This window comes from Anneissia japonica, unplaced genomic scaffold (assembly GCF_011630105.1).
Source record: "Anneissia japonica isolate Jap-2015-1 unplaced genomic scaffold, ASM1163010v1 scaffold287893_len360957_cov134, whole genome shotgun sequence".
Taxonomy (NCBI): Eukaryota; Metazoa; Echinodermata; class Crinoidea; order Comatulida; family Comatulidae; genus Anneissia; species Anneissia japonica.
In genome coordinates this window covers 212,307-226,758 of record NW_022717951.1, presented here as the reverse complement: position 1 = coordinate 226,758, position 14,452 = coordinate 212,307, and the positions used below count along the sequence as shown (strand labels likewise).

The window sequence follows — 14,452 nt, the reverse complement described above, 5'->3', positions numbered from 1 at the left end:
ATTTTTTCCAGTATTAGATCTAACCTTCGTATAATAATTTTCCCATAGTGTATTATGCGGAGCTCTACTTTTGCTTAATATGGCATTGTCTTCCCATGTACTGCCCAATCTCCACCAGAAGGACCCCACATGAAAGTAAAAGTTTTTATTTTTAAAGAGTTATGTGTGTTTCACGCCAAAAATACTCTTCCGCCTCTTGGTTCAATCCAATCCCTGTTTTATTCGTGTTTCAGTTTGTGATGAAAGCAGGGGTCACGCTAGAGTCCCGCGCCATCGAGAATAACCACATCGAGGAGGAACAAATCATATATATTTTTTACATAATTATTAGCAGACTCTAAAATTAGTTAAATAAACATTTGAAACTTCGAAATTGTTATAGTTTGCAGGGCCTTTTCCTTCTGACGACTTTTTGGGCGACGTCCGACCACGCCCACGTCGCTGTCATCGTGGATAAAAGACCAGCAGTCTATTGAAAGGACTCATCTACAAATAAGTAATCAGACTTCAGTGGGTCACCTTTAGTGTGTAACACCAAAAAATCTATCACCGAGAAACGGAAAACAGGAATTGAACCAAGCACCAAGGTCCAAAAAGGTTAAATAGGGTCATCGCACACCCAATGGTTACCTTCATTTAACCGACTGAGCTAAGTTGCTCTCCGAATATTATTGCATCAGCAGTTTCTGCTAACGTGTCTGGATTACCATATTATTTATTGATCATTTCACTATTATAAATCTCTTATAAATACCCGAAAGAATTTTATAATACCGGTAATAATTACGGCTGGCCTTTTGTTAAGCAAAAATTGGCCTTGCCTTGAATGCTAAGGTCAACCTTTATAATTACTAAATTATAACTCAGTATTCATTGACTTAATTAGAAGCAAGAAACCTTATGCTACAATATTGATTATGGGTGACTTTAATCCTATAGACACTACGGATTTGACTACTAAACTTGATTTCAAGCAAATCGTTGACTTTCCAACAAGAGACAATGCATTGCTAGGTTTAGTTTTTATTAATCATCCTTCCTTTTTCAGAGAGACTGCACCAATTGCCAATATCGGAAAAAGTGACCACAAATCAATTATTATTAGGCGTAATAAAATTTACGAAGACTGTGAGACCGTTTAAGGAATCTAATGTTTTAGAATTTGGAAGATGAATTACCCAATATAACTGGTGTCTTTCTGGAGATAAATATGTAGATCTCATTTCTGAAGAATTTAATTCCCAACTTTGTAATGCGTATGAATTATATATTCCGGAGATTACCATAAAAAAATGAATCGTACAAACCGTGGTTCAACAATAATTTACGGCAATTGGTGAAGAAACGGGATAAGGCTTTTAAAAAGTTTGTTTTTTAGTGTGTAAGTATGATTGATTTACATGTCAAGTGAAATTAGTACTCTTATTTTACTTTGTTTTTCCGTACCGTAATTCTCGGCTAGGCCTAGCTGTACGCCTAGCCGATACACAGAGTGGCCATCGTGCGGCTAAGGAAAGTTTTGTTTTTCTGAGCATATGCAGATTGTGCTTATCTGACTCATTTGCATAACAATATCACACATAAGGCTAAATTAAGTTAGACGGCTTAAACCAGCCAGCTGCCTATCCTGGTAACAGTTAAAAGTCCTTGGTTTTTCAGAATTAAAATTTTTATTTATATTTTTATTTATTTAATGTAATCTTTTATGTGTTTTGTAAATAATCATTCTTAATTTGTAAATGCGTATATTAATGTTTTTGTGTAATTTCATTATTTGTAATTAAGGCCTTCTATATTTTTGTAAATGCAATAATTTTAGCCTTTGGCTACTTTTTGTATTATTTTTATACCTGAATAAAATAAAAATAAAATTAAATTGAACGCTTAACTACTAATTATTTTAATATTTATATTTGATTCAATTCATGTGGTTCCTTCAAAATCAGTATTAACAACATTCATTCATTCCTTTAATTGGTCCAAATCAAAATACAAATCACGAAAAAAAAATATATATAAAAAGCTAAAACAAATGTTGCAAAATTGCATAAATTTAATAGCAATTTAGAACAAAAAATACATTGAATATAGTCTAAATTTAATACAAATATTATTGTACAAGGCTGGTATTGAGGAATTATATGTATATGTAATTTCTTCTCTGTTTCAATTAGTTAATATTTTTATTCCAACTCTGAACCTACTCAACTTTGATGTGGTGTTCCCCCAGGGAAGTTTTATCGATGCCCTTCTTCTTATTCTTTATAGTTCCCCTATTGCAAATATCTTAGGTTCCAACAATGTTAAGCTTCATCTTTACGCTAATGATATCCAGATTTCTCTTCCTTTTGATCCCGCTGCTGAAACAACTGTTACTTTTGAAAAGTTCCAATGCTGCAAACCGAAATCCAAACAATGATGTCTCACAGTATGCTTAAACTCAATCCCTATAAAACCGAATTTACTTTTTTTTCGTTCCAAGTTTCACCGAAAACCACAATTTTCTTTACTCTGTTTCAGTAATACTGTTGTCAACCATCTTCCATCTGCCTGCTGTTTAGGTGTTATTTTTAATGAATCTCTTATTTTTTTTTTTTTCATCCAATTTGTATCTCATCTTTTTTAATATTCACAACCTTTGGAGAATCCGGATGTAGCGCTGTTCCAAATCAATTAAAAACCTGTTCATGCATTCATTTCGTCAAGGTTGGATTTTTGTAACTCTTTGTTTATTGGTTTACCTGATTTCCTCATCAATAGAAATTACAGAAAGTTTAAAATCTGCTGCCCGAATTTGCTATGTTATTCCCTGTCAATAACATATTAATCCCATTCTTTGTGATTTACAGGCTCCCAGTTAAACAGAGAACTACGTTTAAACTACTTTTACTTGTTTTTAAGTCATTCTCATTTAAACTGAATAACAACTTCTACAAGTCCCTTTATCTTACGTAAAACATGGTCAACATTCATTTTCTTTTAAGGCCTCTTCTCTGGAACCAGTTACCTATTTTTATTAAACAGTCTGCAAATTTAATATTATTTAAGAATAATCTCAAAATTTTCTTATTTCCTAAAGCTTTTTAGTCGGGTTTATTGCGCCTTTGATATTTTTTGAATTGGCATGCTAACAATATCTGCTGATTTATTATAATGTAGGTTACACCAAAGTCTCAAAGCGCTCGACGGTGTGGATTATAGCTCGTACATTACCTTACTTCTCAGGCCCAATAGGATCACTTCGTGTCCGACCGGTAAAACTGGTGCCGGCTATCTCTCGTCTGTCCACAACAGAGGCTGTATGAACCAGTATGTTACCCCTTACTCGACTCGAAAGGTGCACTTAAATTGCCATGAGCCAAACTATGACACTGAGTCTACGGTTTATAGTCCTTATCCGAGAAGACTAGTCATATTACACCAACATATGGGCATATCACACCAAATCGGCATCATAATAAGAAAATCGCAACATTAATTATTTTTCAAATGTAATTGTCTTGTTTTTAAATCCCTCTGTGCTTTGATATTTTTCTTTTGATTGTTGTCCTTGCCTTGCATTTTATGTTTTTTCTTGGTTTCCTTTTGAATGATGTCCTTTTTTAATTACTGGTACTACCAGTACTACTGAAGTTCTTAATAACAAAATTAGTAGATTAAATATAATTCTCCTAAACATAATCTACCCACGAAAACAGCACAATTCAATAATACAGTAACACAAGTTAAACAAAATGAAAGCAGCAGGTCAGCATGGAAAAGTACAATGAATACAAAAGAAAACATGTTTAATGCAAATGTTAAACAATACAATACGCCCATCATTTCTACTTTGATCCAGTTAGTTTCAGCCTAATGCCAATAACCGTTTAATTTTCAATTTTATTAATGGTAAATGTGAGCTCCGGGCACACATTTTCTCTTTATTTTCTATTATTTTCTATTAAAAAAATGATATTTAACCATAATTTAGGAGTTTGTGTGAGTTTAGTTAAGTTAATTAGAGATAAAAGAAAAAAAAAGAAGAGTCCCATTTCAACTGGGGTGGGCCTATACATAGTGAAATTCCTATTTTTTAACACCAAAACTAGGTGCAAATGATGCTTTTTAAAATAGTGTCGGTAATAAAGGTAGATAATATTGAAATCAAGTTGTTTTGTTTTGAAAAAAAAAGAAGAAGAGTCCCATTTTAACTGGGGTGGGCCTATACATAGTGAAATTCCTATTTTTAACACCAAAACTAGGTGCAAATGATGCTTTTTAAAATAGTGTCGGTAATAAAGGTAGATAATATTAAAATCAAGTTGTTTTGTTTTGAAAAAAAAGAAGAAGAGTCCCATTTCAACTGGGGTGGGCCTATACATAGTGAAATTCCTATTTTTTAACACCAAAACTAGGTGCAAATGTTGCTTTTTAAAATAGTGTCGGTAATAAAGGTAGATAATATTGAAATCAAGATGTTTTGTCTTGAAAAAGTCCTGCAATCGCAGGAATTGAACCTGGGACCTTGGGATTAGAAGGAAAGCATCTCAACATAAAAGCTACAACACTGCTCTGTAATTGTTAAGCCGGGCATTTTTTAATGCGTCGCACGAGCGTCATGGCGTTGCGTTGCGTTCTCTATAGAATCATGTCGGCCGACGACCGTCGGGCACAGTAAATGCTTGGCTTTAATTTCATCTTTGAAGCCGATATAAGCAGTGGCGTATATAGGGAAGTAGGAAAAAAAATCGCCCCTCCCCTATTCGCCCCTCCCATTTGAAAATGTTTAAAGCACATAAATCTGTACCTGTATATCTGTCTCTTATACACATCTAGATGTGTATAAGAGACAGATGTTATTCCCTGTCAATAACATATTAATCCCATTCTTTGTGATTTACAGGCTCCCAGTTAAACAGTGTGTTCAAGGGTGTACAAAGGTAGTAAAATCTTATTTTGAAAAACAGGTTATGCATCAACGTAACAAAAGTTATTAAAAAAAGAATAACAAGTCATGAATCAACATGATATACTAAAACATATCACAAGAATTGACAAAATTTTGGCAAAAAAAAAAAAAAAGACTTGTGATACTAAAATTAAAATATGAATAAATAAAATTATGATCATTAAGTTTTAAGTTAAAATCCAAGATTTACATTTGTTAACGATAATTGCTGATGTATTTAGGCCTACTTTATTTTATAAGTAGGGAGCATTTTTAACTTCATATTTTTGTAATATTATATTTTATATTCAAATTTGCATTTTTTTTTTGTAAATAATCCATAGATATAATATAGATATAATAAATATAATAGAGATATAATAGGAATACTAGAGCGCTAACTTTAATGTATTCGAAATACGCAGAGCTGTGTGTGTACCAACCAAGATGGCTGCCATAGATTCAGCCAATTAAATTTCGCCTAAGCACTATCATATTCAATGGCGCCCTCAATTTACCCAGAAAGTTTAGTACAGCTAGTTACTCGTATGTTTGAAACTCGAGCGTTGCGGTGTATGGGTGTAATGTACACGATTTGAATTTTTCTTTTTTTTTCCCCTTTTTTTTTTTGAATAAGATACTCTACTTGGCCTCTTTTTGGCTACGACAGTTTATTAATTGCTGAGCATGGGCAAAATTTTACTGGTTCTTTTTGAAGAAATATATAATTGACTGCATGTATCCTTTTAATCAGTTTCCCTTTCAAATTACATTCTGAACATCTTCATGGTCAGATAATTTCCTACTAATTGAACACAAATAAATAAACATAACTATTATTTCGTACCTCCCCCAACCTCCGACTTTCATCCACTCCCCCATCTAAGTACCCATAGATATGCCACTGCCAGCTACGGTGGCAACAATTGTTAAATATGGTTCAGGTTTAAATAAGGCGGTACGTTTGAATTTAAATGGCATTTTAATGTTATCAATAAAATCCTACAAGTTTCTTAATACATAAATATTATTGTGTCCAATCGCCATAGGTAAAAACACTAGGTGACCCCCACGGAGACTGTGACAAATCCTTGAAGCTTAACAACTACGAAATATACACGGTCTCCGGTTGCTTACTGGAGTGCCGGCATAAACACATTGTCAACAAGTGTGGTTGCAGACCTATTCGGTAAGTAAATGCTATAAACAAATCCAATTAGGGGATTACGTGCATGACATGTTCATAATGTGGTTCAAAGAGTAGATAACTATATAATAAACATACTATACGTACAATAATTCAAATATTTGCAAATTGTAGCAGATCAAGCATAAGAATCCCCCACCGGAAGTCCCCAGTTATGGTGTCTGCAGGCAGTGGGGTGGCGCCAGTGGGGAGGGTGGCATAGAGTTCCTATATAGAGAGAGTTATGAGACGCCATATTGGGTCCTTCTATGCAAAAGTGGACACAACGCCTATTTTACAGTGTGGCGATTGTATAAATATCAGGTAATTGAAAAAAAATAAAAATATTAATAAGAAAATTTTATGTCATTTGATAGTAAATATCTGTTAAATAATGCGTGTTTGAAGTTTATAAAAAAATTTAAAAAGAAATTGATTCCCAATAGGCTATAAATAATTATTATATTACATGTAGTTTTTGCTTGACCAAAGTAGATTATCTCCTTAGCTAGTCGTACAACATCGCGTTTATTCGGCTCCAAAAATAGTAGGAGACCATGCCTAGGCCTCTTACGTCCACTGACGGTTGTATGCACTTTTTATTACCCAGCGCGATAAAAGTACGCCCACTATGAACTCAATAAGTAGAAAACAATGACGCCATATTGGGCCCTCTAGTTGTTTAATAGCTCTATGCAGAAAACAAAAGTACAGCATCTTGTGGAGAACAGATAAACAGACAAACCGACCGTGCACGGTGGAGTAATAAAACACATACAAGCGTCAGTTGGCGTCCTACACTAGCTGCGTATGGGCGTATCGTTTTTTACGCTCTCAATGAGCGTTGTTGGCTCTCTTGTTCTATTTATACTCTTTGCTTACACGCACAGGAAAACTTCGAAATTTGTATAATAAACGGGTGTTTGTGGAAGCCTCTAGGTAGGGTTCCAGTCCCAGGGTATCTCCAAAATAACTTGTACCAAAGAATTTAAATAGCAGAAGAATGAGCTGTTCCGCGTATTTGCATTAAAATTGATGGAACATCCGCCCTCCCGCGAATGGGGTAAAATTTGAATATTTTACTAAGTGGAGAAACTACAGAAAACAAACGAACCAGAGCGGCGCCTTTATTACTATATAGCGCCACCGCGCGGACGGGGTAAAATTGCTCTCCGTGTACCCACAATGCCTTTCCAACTAATGTTCCACTACATTGGGAAGCTGCTCTATCTTCTGCTATTTATTATCTTTGCTTGTACATAATAAAATAAATCCGTAAGTCATATGGTAACTGAAACAGTAGGCCTATTACTACTACTACTACTACTAGCTAGGCAGTACTACGTAGTTGGTACTAAATACAGAGGCCTATCTAATACACTATTTAGATAGGCTTTTCTTTTCCCATCGAAAACAATTTTCAGCTTTTTTTTAATCACACAGTGGTGTATAATATTCTTTTAAGAACATTTTCCAGCAAATAATAATGTGACACGACCCTTCATTATGGAGTCGCTGGATCAAAAATGTAAAAAAAAAAAATTTAAAAAAAAATTAATTTGCCTCTACAAATAACGTTATTTTGATTGTTAATCTAATATTGTGGTCTAAGAGCACAAGTTTGACCATATTAAATTATCTCACAGTGAACCCTACCAGGGACTTTCTGTTCAGAAACTCGGGCCGAGGCTATAGTCGGCCAATTGGTTCGGACCCCTGTCGGATATGTCGGGCCCATTTTCGGCAAATTTCTGGAGCGGAGTCTGAAAGGGGGGAATGGATGTAGACAAGTTCCCGGAAAAAATGCCACTGAAAAAAAGGCTCGATAAAAATGACCTAGAAAAATATGACCCTGGTAAAAATGGCCCCAAATGACAGGTATGTTAAAATGGCCCTCAATGATCAAATTTAGTAATAAAACTGATTTTGTTTTTAATTTTCGAACTATTTAAATCAGCAAAATAGTAAAAAATTGAATTAATAAATTAGCATAAATCGATGTTTGATAGTCCATGTGTTTTTAGAATGATTAAATTTTTATATCTTGTTTTTTGGAAATAATAATTTATTTTCGGAAATATGTACAGGGCACTTTCATTGTTTATGAAAGTGTGTGAAATTATAAACTAAATATATATAGTACCTTATTGACTGTTATTTGTTTAATTTCTTTAAGTGAAATTATACATCATTAAAAAACATAACTGGTGAATGTAACCATCTTAATCTAAATTCATTTATGTTATAATACAGTAAATTAAAATATAAAACTTTAAGATCTAGTAGGTAACATTAATTTGTTAAAAATTAAGATGATGCTACAGTCAATGAGTTTAAAACAGGTTTTAGCAGTAATGTTTATAAACACACAGGCGCGAATCCAGACCTTCGGCCAGTTCGCACAGGCGAAATAAAAATAAAATGTTTTTTCCAACAATCATACTTACTTTCCTTGACACATATTCTGAACATTATAATTAGGAAATTGTTTAAATTCACACTAGCCTGTATCTTTCAATTTTACAGTGATTGTACTCTAGACCCTACCAGAGAGGTATATTCTCATCCATGACATTATGGTCTTCCATTTCTATAGCACATGATACAGTGCATGACAAACGTTATGTACCACTACTAATTCAGAAAAAGCTCAGTCGTGCATGTGTCTGTGTTGGCAATGACACTGTGTTTTTAGCATTGTTTTAAAGTAAACCTATCAGACATTCACATAAACAAAAACAAAAAAATGAAAATATATTTGGCTTAACTTTTTTTTTTTAGAAACAGTGGTGTATCCTGGACTTGAAATGAGAGTCCGCACCAAATTCAGTATTTTATACCTCTGGATGCCCGGAAATGGAACTTAAATTACCTTTTCATTCTTTTTATTTTTGACGAATTAAGTAAAAAAAAAAAAGACTGAATTAATTATAATAGGTAGCCTAAAATGGCACTTAAGTACTTACAATTCTAAAAATACCATATCCACTGAGCCCCACCATGGTGAGGCTTAGGTGAGAAAAGTTTGAAAATGTTCGACTTGTATAGATGTCCAAAATAGCACTTGAATAGTACAAAATCTACGATATCTACCTGAGCCCCATCATGGTTTTGGGGCGCAGATGTCTAAATTTTAAATTTTAAGAAATTATGTGCCCGAAAACGGCACTTGGATACTTAACCATGGTTGAGGCTGAGGTAAAGCAACTGTAAGAATTTGAGACTTTTAGATGCTGGAAATGGCACTTCAATACATAAAAAACTACGAAAATTATTATACCCGCGCGTGCGCCCCATTATGAATAAGGCTGAGGTGAGATATATTAAGAATTGGGGTCTTTTAGATGTTTTCCCATACACATAAGGCGGACATTATAGAGGGTGCTATTCTAGGTGAGTTAGGTCAAAGACCCTATCTGATATACATGAATATGCATGCAGACATTCCCTCGCTAAACTTTGTACCCTCAAATTTCTTGGTACAGTAGGGAGCATCTCCATTATGGTCTTATATTTGTAATATGTTGGTCATAGTTGATAATCCAGGCGTCTCTGAGTAACCTTGTATAACAAATATCAAGTCCTCTCTTTCTCTCTCTTCACCCACCCCTCCTCTCAAGAATGTGTTCATTTATCATTTTATAAGCGTTAGAGGACACCCCGCCCCATGCAGTGGCGGATTCAAGGGGAACCCAGATGTAAGCCTGGTCTCCCGTAAATATTTCAAAATTAAGGAATGGAGAAAATCCTGAGAGTGTCATTTCAGGCCATCTAGAGGCGATGTAATCTAATTTTTCCCAACCATGATATAGCTGAGTTGTCTATCTGTAATGTGATAACCAATTATTCTTAAGCCCTGTACAGACTGACATAAGCGAACAATATCCAATAAAACAATACAATTATTTTCGCAATTAATGTTGTCATCATCATTGTTTATTCTATTTTTTTTATGTAGATACCCAGGTGATGAGCCAGAATGTACCCCAAAGGAAACAGAGGGCTGCGCATCAGATGTGCTCAGTAATGATTTTTTTAAATGTTGTTTGTATAGAAGTTAAGTTTTTGTTTTAACTGGTATATAAACGGAAGTTTTTTTTTATATTATTATTTATAGGATATCGCTAGGCATAGCTTTATTGTTTAGATTACACGAACAATATTTAAATATTCTGCAGTGGACGATTCAAGAGGGCCCAGCCATAATCATAAACATCTGTGAGAGTCCATCCTGTGCCTTCTCTACTTCGAATTGCTGAATCTGCAAATGTTTTGTGCACTCTATATTTTAATTGCCTGTGAAAATGTTTTTGTATGAAAATATAAAGTGCATTATTTCTCTGTTTCAGAGAAACTGAAAAGCGGAGTTCTAGAAGAATGCGACTGTCCAGTTCCGTGTGCGTACACGTCGTTCTCAACGTCCGTCACGTATGCTGACATTCCTAACCTATCTGTTGAGAATGAATTGTACTCTTTTTATGGAACCTCTTCACCATACTTCTCGTAAGGGCTTCACATAAAATTTTACCTTAAACATCAACAAAGATTGCCCTAGCCTTGAAGACGATTATTATTTCACTAAGGGAAATTCTGCTCGCAATCACATGATCACTATATTCAAAGATGTACGTACTAAGTAAAAAATAATAATAATAATTGTATTATTATTATTATCATTATTACGCAAAGACTGCATTGTAGGGCAAATCCATTCTCCGTACGCGCGGTTGATGATGCGACGCTGTCTGTAGTTAAAAGAGATTCATGTTGCGTTGCGGAAACCGGTTGGCGCAGTCTGTGCCGGTTTATTGATAGGAAGGAATATTAGTTTTTAAGAAGACAAAGTAAGTTGTTGCTGTTTTATTTATTAACAGGAAGAATTATATCTTGCTGGATGTATATTATGAAGAGTTGAACTTGCAAGTATTCAAACAAACTCCAGCAATGACGTTCTCAGCTCTTCTTAGTAAGTAAACTAAATTGAGTACGTTTCATTTCACTACCTGCCAATGGGGGCTTCTAAATCACTGCGTGAGCGTAATATGTCTCGTCACAGTTTACAAAATTGGCTCAGCCTTTTACAATGTGTGCATGCGTAATTTGTACAAAACGATATTTTGATTCATTTAAGACGTGAAACTCATTCGCGTGTAGGCCTAAATAAAAAGGAGATCTACCGCCTTCGATATTACTTTTGCTGTTGATACCATTTTCTGCATCTTTATGGATTTGGAAATGTTTATTTTCATCGCACATTTAACATTGAATCATTTGTTTATCTAGTTGCATGCATTATCTCTCATGGTTAATTTTTATATGCAAATTGTATATCGATTGAAATCCTAATGTATTTTGAAAAACTCACCCTCTTCATTATTACTATTATTATTATTAATAATAATTTTATTATTATTATTATTATTATTATTATTATTGTTGTTGTTGTTATTATTGTTATTGTTATTATTGTTATTGTTATTATTATTATTATTATTATTACAGTATTATTATTACAGTATTATAGTATATAATTATCATCATTATTAGGTATATTATAGACCTAAGTTAGTTACAAAGTATATTTCACGCTATAACTATTTCCTTAGGTGACATTGGAGGTCAATTGGGTTTGTTTATTGGCGGAAGTGTTATCACTATCTTTGAAGTTGGTCAGTACTTTTCAATGAAGGGTCATTCTGTTTGCTGTAACACAAGCAGGTCTACTAAAAGTAAATCGCATCCAGATGGCTCCGGTGTATCTGGTCCAGTATTGGTCGACAACAAGGGTACTGTCGGTGACCATGTCACATTGGAAATGATCTGACGATAGCGAATACGAATACATGTCGACTTCTCCGGACAACCACCGCAAACACATTTACTAATGAACCTTTCTGCATATCAGTCTGATATAACAAATGACCAATAAGAACAAGGCCAGGATTAACATTTTGTTCAGCAACGTTCATGGGCGGGTTTTGCAAAGAGAAGGCTGGAATATTTTATTTAATTAACAGATTTTCATATTGTTGTGTTACATGTAGTTAATGATGATTTATTGAGAATACGGGACAACTTAATTGCGTTTCTTGTAAACATTTGCGTTTCCTGTAAAAATGATGATGTATTACCTTTTTATATTACTGAAGTACGTGTTTCTTCAAACCAAAATTTATTCGTTGCATAGTTACAACATCTTGCTAAAAAATTATATATCACTATTATATTATATATCACTGATGATACAAACATACCAAAACTAATCGTAATAATAATCTATACCAAATATACTATTATAGTGTAACGTCCGTATTCTTAAAACAAACTTTAGTCGAACTTCGAACTAGAACTTTATTTAGTGCTTGTTTCAACTTCAACTTCAATATGTATTCACAAATAACGTAGTCGAAGATTTAACTACGACTAAATCAAGTCCTAGTTTTAGCCAAGACTATCAAACTAACCAATAAAAATGGCTAAATTTAATAGAAGACGAAATTTTAGAGATCCGGTAACGCGGATGAATATGAATATTATGCTGCCGTCTGTGGTCGGTTCAAAAACGCATTTCCTCATAATTCATAATAGACCATCATTCACTTAATTAATTTTCTATAATATTAGTTGTTAACATATTACGATAGAGAATTTGAACAGTCACTGAAAATTTGCTTTCTTTGGAGAACTATTATAGTTGAGCCCTAGCGAGGACGGCGCCATCTTTGTTGTTGCTATGGTGAAGCTACGTGATCGCAACGCGAGAGATTTCGTGCAAATCAAGAACTATCGCATGTGGCTAGCAAAACATGTTAATATCTCCATTTGGGAGCTAAAACTTGATGTCTCTTTTGTTTATCACACCGAAAATATTAAATATTTATTAATAATAATTTTATTATTATTATTGGGTTTGTTTATTGGCGGAAGTGTTATCACTATCTTTGAAGTTGGTCAGTACTTTTCAATGAAGGGTCATTCTGTTTGCTGTAACACAAGCAGGTCTACTAAAAGTAAATCGCATCCAGATAGCTCCGGTGTATCTGGTCCAGTATCGGTCGACAACAAGGGTACTGTCGGATGAATATGAATATTATGCTGCCGTCTGTGGTCGGTTCAAAAACGCATTTCCTCATAATAAACCTGCGTATACAATCGTTTTTATTTATTTTACTTTATCGTGAGTTACAAAAACACGTTTTTAATGGGGTAAATATTTCAAGTGGACGATATAGCCTGACCCTAGGCTGATTAATCGATTTTCGCGTCATTTAGTCGTAGTGTTAGACGAAGATCGTTTTAAGAATACGAAATGACGTAATTTTTAAGTTTTAGCTTGAACTACGACTAAAGTTTGTTTTAAGAATACCGGGGTAATACTAGAAATTGCAAATTGTAAATTATTCTTCGAACAAAATTATTTATGCGAGTCAAGTGAAAATAATGAATAATAAAAATATAACAAATAATATGAGACACGACCCATTGTCTATATTAGAACACTTCTCATTGTGTAACAAAGTCGTAATTTTTCATTTTTGTCAAAAAGTGTTTATAGTTGTGAATTATGGTTTAGGTTTTTTAAAATAAAGTTTCAAAAATTTCAATGTATGTGGAAAATGTAGTTGATTACCAAAGGTTACAATTTTCATTTTGAAGACTGCATGGTCTAGAAAGTGTACATTTTTTTTATTGGGCAAGTTTCCAAGGGCGGGTTTTCTAGGGGCGAGTTGACTGCCAAAGAGTGTTGCCAAAGTGCGAGCCAGCGTGTTATTTGATCACAAGTGCGAGACATCGCAAGTGTGAGCCAGCGAGCCATGAAGTTACGACAATAAATACGAGACGTTACTCGAGTTGTGCGAGGTATCGGCTTGAGATTTGTGGAGTACAATTCAAAAAACAACTATAGGTCTAATAATGAATTATTGTGATGTCAAATAGACAACATTAGCTATCAAGGAGCGACGTTGATTTTGTTATTAGGACCTTCGTCCCTTCAAGGATATAGGCCTATACCATCCTAACTAGTCTAGGCCTAGAGTAGGATAAGGCTAGCGCGACATGCGGACGTTGGTACGTGTTAGTTAGTCTACAAACGTCGCCTAAAGTAATTGATTTTACCCGGCAGAACGAAAGAAGGAAACTCCGCTTTTCAGTCGTCTAAGGCTCTTGTTTTTTGACAAACAATGACCTTTCAGAGGTCAAATTGCTGTCAAAAATATGAATTGGCTGCTTCGTATAGAACGCCAAAAGGACAAATTACAAGTGGCGCAGTGCAAAAGTCAATCGCAGTGCAAAAGTCAAGTGGCGCAGTGCAAAACTAAAGTGGTGCAGTGCAA

General features: G+C 34.3%; 1 protein-coding gene across 1 annotated transcript in view; it reads left to right on the top strand.

Moving 5' to 3' along the window:
- The window catches only part of LOC117110390 (acid-sensing ion channel 5-like), a 22,457-nt gene extending 9,077 nt beyond the window's left edge, over positions 1-13,380 (top strand). The window contains exons 5-10 of the mRNA XM_033253085.1: positions 3,160-3,299; positions 5,980-6,119; positions 10,075-10,139; positions 10,466-10,619; positions 10,991-11,082; positions 11,723-13,380. Coding sequence (XP_033108976.1) covers positions 3,160-3,299; positions 5,980-6,119; positions 10,075-10,139; positions 10,466-10,619; positions 10,991-11,082; positions 11,723-11,940 — 809 coding nt within the window. The 3' untranslated portion in view covers positions 11,941-13,380. The remainder of the gene's footprint in view (positions 1-3,159; positions 3,300-5,979; positions 6,120-10,074; positions 10,140-10,465; positions 10,620-10,990; positions 11,083-11,722) is intronic.
- Positions 13,381-14,452: the final 1,072 nt, after the last annotated feature.